We start from the raw sequence: 6,282 nt of genomic DNA, 5'->3' as shown, positions 1-6,282 counted from the left end.
ACCAGCCAGACCCGCCAGCAGCCACCAGTAGCAGAGGCCCCAGTCCAGCCGGACTTAGCGGTGGAGGCCGCAGTCCGCCGGGACTTAGCCGCTGTGAAGAGTCCGCCGAGACTTAGCCGCCGTGAAGAGTCCGCCGGGACTTAGCCGCTGTGAAGAGTCCGCCGGAACTTAGCCGCCGTGAAGAGTCCACCCGGGACTTAGGAGTTCGGGTCTGGCATGGCTCGGTGAAGAGGTCTGGAGGACAAGTCTGGCTTCAACATAGAGAATTGGCTCGACGAAGGTCTTAATGAAATTATCAACGAAATAGTTGAGTGATGTGATCGTGCGCGTAAAAGTTGAGAGTGTTACCGCAAAAATGTAATGTTTAAAAATGTGTAATACACAAATAAGTGAAGTTTACTGATCTGTTTTGACTCTACAAGTAAATATCACAAAAATCCTGAAAGCCTAAACCGCTCGGGCCGTTCACTACTGTTTACGTCCGACAGCAGCAAGAGCGAGCTGTCGTCTGTTCTATTATCACAACAAATAAAAGAGATTTGTTTGGCGAACTCTAACTTTTTGGTTGCACTTCAAGAAAAGTCATGTGAAAACATGGGGTTTAAGGTCCCCAGAATGGTATCCTTTTGAAAAATAATTTTCACGAAGAAACAAAAAATCGTCAGTTGTATCAAGAGGATCTCATCCACACTTATTCTCAAAACAAACTTGTGTTAAATGCTGCTAGGCTCGTGTCCACGTGGTTTATAGATGGACCTTGTTTTGGGAAAATCCCATGCCTTCACTTGATTCGCAATGATGCGCAAATTAGAATTGTACAGTGTAATATGACTCTTGGAGTCCTATTTTTCAATATTTTGGAAAACCCTAATTTGGTCTGAACAAAACTTAAATTATGCGCCACGTGAGGCACACATTTTCAATAGCATCTCTGTTGAAGAAATACTTCAATGAATTGCAAAACTTTCGATAATAATCATCGATGATCAATCTCAGAAATTCCCTAAAAGATACATTTCTACATTTGGATTAAAACAATAATTCCAGGCAATACGTGAAATCAGCTTGATGGATTGCTCATAGATTTATCACACACTTTCTGTGAGTTCCTTTATTTCTAGTTGGATTGAAATTGTTCACAGGGTCATTTACAAACCACGTGGACACATGAAGGGTCCACGCTTTATTTTCTTGTGTATGAACACTGTTCCACAAGCAAGAAGGAAGGGAGGGCTACTCCACGTAGTTTTTGAGTGAGCCTGAATAATATTGCCAAGCCAAGAGCAACACTTTAATACTCAGTCGGTAATCTGAGATAAAATGGCTAGACTTACCCCTATCCTCAATGACTCACTTTTAAAAGCAATGATTTCTTTCGCAGAAGAAAACGCGTAAAACCCGGTTTGTGTGCGAATCGGAAGTAGAGAAACCAAAACAAAAATAAGCTTGGCGTCTGTTGTAGAACCGGTTCCAAACGCAGTTAAGCGGAGTCGTAAAATGTTCCGCGAATGTTGGAATTTCTGAACAGACGTTTACTTGAACCATCGTGTTTGCATGAGGTGAATAACCAATTAGCAGAAAAACACCTCTTCGATCATCTGTTACAATTTTTACGAAGGATTTGGAATACCAAAATTATGCGTTTCGTAATAAAAGAACGTACCACTAAGCTCCATGGCATCACTAGGAGAATTACGCTAATCAGAATGCTCGCTAGTTCGAACTTATTCGAATTAAAAAGCACTTAAACATCTAAACTTGTTGTCAAATTGATGTTGACATTTCAACCCCATTGATCGACGATTTCCGATCACGACGTTTCAAGCATTTGACAGCTGTTAGTCATTCCAATTATCGAATTTGCATTCGCTGATTCGAATTCGGACTTGCTCATCTAAATTAATCAATCAAAAGTTAATGTTGATTTGTATTTGTTTTTAAAACATGTCTAACTAGGGAACTCCCCAACAATGTTTCGAGCAGAATGTTTCATGACTTGTGGATCTTACAATCGCCAGTTATTTTTTTTTTTTTATTCTCACTGTAAAAATTGTGCTTGCTTGCTAACTTTCTGTTAAGCTATTTATAAGTGTAATCGAACATCAAAGCACAGCACAGACTGTGATCAAAGTGTGAAATGAATCAACATCCAGTTGTAAATGCATGTTTTTCTCAATATCCTTGAACATAAAATTTCGTTTATGAATTGTTCCTGAGAATCTCTTGCATCGAATTTCAACAAAAAGCCTGAAGCCTTTTTTTATCAACATAATTTTTTGATGATATCGATTATTTACCATAACCCAATGCAACTATTTATGCGCTCATGTAAACAAATATGAAAATGAAGATGGGCTTTGATCTTGTTCTAAAAAGAGGCTTGTCTGAAAGTTAATGCAAATACATGCACATTTTTATATCTTTCCATACTGTAGTAGATCCCAAGTAAACCTGTCAAATCAAAGATGTGCCACCTAGTTGTTAGAGGCTTTTCTTACATTTTTATTTTAAAAAATCAGTAGAACGTTCAAATATTTAAACAAAATATTAAATATAGTTTTAGATTAATAGTGATGCTAGATCATTCTGTTAGCCGTTACAATTTTCATCTTAAAATTGTTTTTTTTTACCAAAGTCATGAGTTTTATACAACTAATATGATGATACAATTTAAACCAAATAATCAAAATTAATTTCTAAACAATTTTGAACGTTTTATAAGTAAGAAAGACAACAGTCTGTTCCCGACTGTAAATTCAGTTGAGACCGGCCACCGGTCGGCATTACCGTTGATTGCGTCTTCTCGATTAGTCACTTGTCGTCGCAGTTTGTATAGCAATATAATCAGACTCACCGAGTGGGTTTTCCAGTTTTTAATCATTGACTATCTGCTAATAAAGGTTCGCGGGCGTGCGCAGCTCCCGTTCAGTTGCAGTTCTACCTCCACCGGTTCAACATGGTGTCCAAAGCTGGTAAGTGTTTCACGATCGTTTCATGGGGTGTAAATTATGGGTTTTAATTTACAGCTCATTGTCTCTTGCAGTGAAAGCGTCATTAAATCTGATGAATATCTCATTTGTCTCGTTTAGCTACTTTAGCGCCACTTTGGCTACTGCTGATTTGCGGTGCGGTCTTGACCCAGGTCATGGCACTTACCGTGGACAGTCCCAAGGGAAGAAGGTTCATCTGTCACTACACGACCTGGTCCCGTATGAGGCAGGACGACGGGGCGTACACCATCGAGGACATCCCGGGGGAGTTGTGCTCGCACGTGGTGTACAATTTCGTGGGGATCGACGTGAAGTCGTTCCAGTTGACTTCGATGGAACCGGACTACGACCTGGGTGAGAACGGGTTCCGCCGGTTTGCGGCCCTGAAAGACAAGTATCCGAGCCTAAAACTGTTGGTGGCCGTCGGTGGTTGGGGCCACGGAGGGGAAAAGTTCAGCAAGATGGTTGAGTTCCGCGACAATCGGAGACGTTTCGTGGCCAGCGTCGTGAAGTTTTTGCACAAGTATGGTCTGGACGGCCTCGAGGTGGTGTGGTTGTATCCGGGGAACTACGACCGCGGGGGTAACATCAATGATAAGGATAACTTCTTCTACCTGATTCGAGAGCTGGCACAGGCTTTCAAAACCGCAGGAAAGGAGTGGGAAGTTGCCGTGCAGGTTCCTGCAGACAAGACGCGGCTGGATGCAGGCTACCAGATCGATGCACTGTGCGAGTGAGTATTGGGAAGTGGGGTTTTGAGCGTTATTCAAGAATGATGTGTTACTAATTCCCTACCGGTTGGCTGAATTGAGTTATGTAAATTGTGCAATTATTATTCATCATTGATCGCGATTTTGCATACATCTGTGATTACGACATTGATATTTTGATTGATCATATTGCACAACTCGTCAATTTTATGCAGCTCTTGCATGCGTCTCCTCCAAATCAAAATCAAGAGGAGAATTTTATGGAAGCAAATGGTACATCAATAACGTCATGGTGCATGGTTCCCCGACGACTCGAATTCGAGCGCTTCATCTTGAAAAAGCTTTTATTTTGGACTTATTCACAAATAACATCTGCGGCATTAGATACATTTTCACACCAACTTTTATATTAATTTGATTTTGTTGCTGACGTGACTCATTTAATGTTAAAACTCTTGAGGTTACTTTACAAATAATGGTTTATATATTTGAAACCACCCAAGTAACCACAAGCACTAAATTGAAGTATTTATTCAGTACTAAATCAGCACTCGAATGCTTTGGAGTAGTAAATAAGCTTTGCGAATGCCTCAAAGCACCAAAACTTTGCAGCATTACAACTGGCATTAAATCACCATTTACGACCTTGAAAATGTGCTTCAAAGCATTTGATGTTTATCAACAAAGTAACCCATCCATACGGGAAACATTTCAGCCAGTCACGCTCTTATTGACTTTTATCCTTCTCCCGTTATACTGTTCCAATAAGCGTGCGGGCTAAGGCGCATTTCTCCAGTGTGCAACAGTTTTATTTTTGCGTGAACTGGGTTCAATTCCCGCTGACTGAAGTGTTTTTTTTTGTTTTTTTTTTTTGTGGAAAACTGCAGCCTGTAATAAAGCCAAATTTTTCAAAACATATGCCCATAGCACAAAGGACATTATCAAAAGTTTCCGGAAGTCTGATACACTTTGTGAAATTTTGGAACCGTGGAAAAACAGTTTACGTTAGCCGTTAGCCATTACTTGTCCCTATTAACCCCAAGCCTTCCGTATTTGATTGTACTGTACTTGACTGGATGGCCGCAATTTGCTGAGTGACTCGTCAATAATTTTCGTCCAACAAAATGACAACGGGTTTTTCTCATGAACCAGAAACTCGAAACAGCAGAAAGAAAGTCTTCCTTAATGTTCGATGCATCAACCACATCGATTAAAACTTTCAAAACAAACACTCATTTCAGAATACATCAGTTGGCTGGCGCGCATCCTGGAGATCGACGAGAAAAATGCAAGAATAACATCAAAGTGTCACACTCACACATGAAACGCAACAGGAGAAAAAAAAAAAGGCCCACCACCAAGTGTGTGGAGCAGCTAGCTGTCCTTTTTTCCCCAGCCTTGACGTCGATAAAGCAGTTTTTTTGTTCGAGCTTTCGGTGAGGCATTAAAACGGCATCACTGTGCGCCACTTGAAATATTTCTCAAGGGAAAAGTGCTGATTTAATGTTTTGAAGCATTATTTGCTGGTATTAAATGCCAATATAATGCTGATTTAATGCCGCTATTTAGTGCCTCGCGGTTACTTGGGCATATTGTTCAGCTTTTTAACAACCTCTTATGACTCTATTTTGATTTGTAAAAAAACTGTAAACCAGAAGGAACTACGTTTCCTGCCAAGTTGTTTCCACTATAATATGTTTTGTAAGGTTTCTAGGCATTCCAGGCACATTTTTTGAGAAAAAGTAATTATTTTAAATATTTTTCCCCTTTCCAACAGAGCCGCCGACTTCATCCACGTGATCGGGTACGATTTGCGCGGCTGGTGGAACAACTTTGCGGACGTGCACAGCCCGCTGAAGGACCGCCAGCACGACGAGGACAGCTTCGAGGGTCTGAACGTTCAGTCCGGCGTCGGACAGTGGCTCCACAATGGTTGTCCCGCCACCAAGATCATTCTGGGCGTTCCGCTGTTTGGACGGAGCTACCTTCTGTCAAGTCCGGAGGAAAATGCCCTGGGTGCGCCCACGATCGGTGCTGGCGCCGCCGGAGAGCTGACCAACGAGCCGGGCTATCTGGGGTATTGTGAGATCTGCCAGATTCTACCGGCCATGACGACCCGCTGGGACGACGTCGGACAATGCCCGTACGCGTTCAACAGTGACGAGTGGATCGGCTACGAGGACGAGCGGTCGCTCAAGGCCAAGATCGAGTGGGCCATCAAGAACCGGCTGGCGGGAATCTACGCGTTCTCGCTCGATCTGGACGACTACCGGGGTCGGTGTGGGAAACCGTATCCGTTGACACGGGCATTGCACGCGTACTACGAGCAAACCAAAAACGAAACACTCGTTACGTGGCCTTGAAGCATGTTTGTGATGTGATTTAGTATAATTAGACATTAGTTATTTATTTTCTACAACCAATGTAATCATTAATTAACAAGAAAAAACGGTTATTATTTTAATGAGCTTTTTGTCTATCCCTTATTGTGAAACTGTGCATATTGATTTTCCATGATAAACTGTAACCTTGCGTGTACAACACCGTAAAACTCAAAAATCGGAGACGTTCTGGACGGACTC

General features: G+C 41.8%; 1 protein-coding gene across 1 annotated transcript; it reads left to right on the top strand.

Moving 5' to 3' along the window:
• The first annotated feature begins 2,803 nt into the window (after positions 1 to 2,803).
• On the top strand, positions 2,804 to 6,164 carry LOC6046147 (endochitinase). Its single transcript, XM_001863351.2, has 3 exons — positions 2,804 to 2,972; positions 3,090 to 3,723; positions 5,478 to 6,164. Exons 1-3 carry the CDS (start codon positions 2,957 to 2,959, stop codon positions 6,061 to 6,063), a joined length of 1,236 nt encoding a protein of 411 aa, XP_001863386.2. The 5' UTR covers positions 2,804 to 2,956; the 3' UTR covers positions 6,064 to 6,164.
• Positions 6,165 to 6,282: the final 118 nt, after the last annotated feature.

The sequence above is a fragment of the Culex quinquefasciatus genome, chromosome 1 (genome assembly GCF_015732765.1).
Source record: "Culex quinquefasciatus strain JHB chromosome 1, VPISU_Cqui_1.0_pri_paternal, whole genome shotgun sequence".
Lineage (NCBI taxonomy): Eukaryota > Metazoa > Arthropoda > Insecta > Diptera > Culicidae > Culex > Culex quinquefasciatus.
Note: the sequence above shows the minus strand (reverse complement) of the source record. Positions and strands in the feature narration are given on the sequence as shown.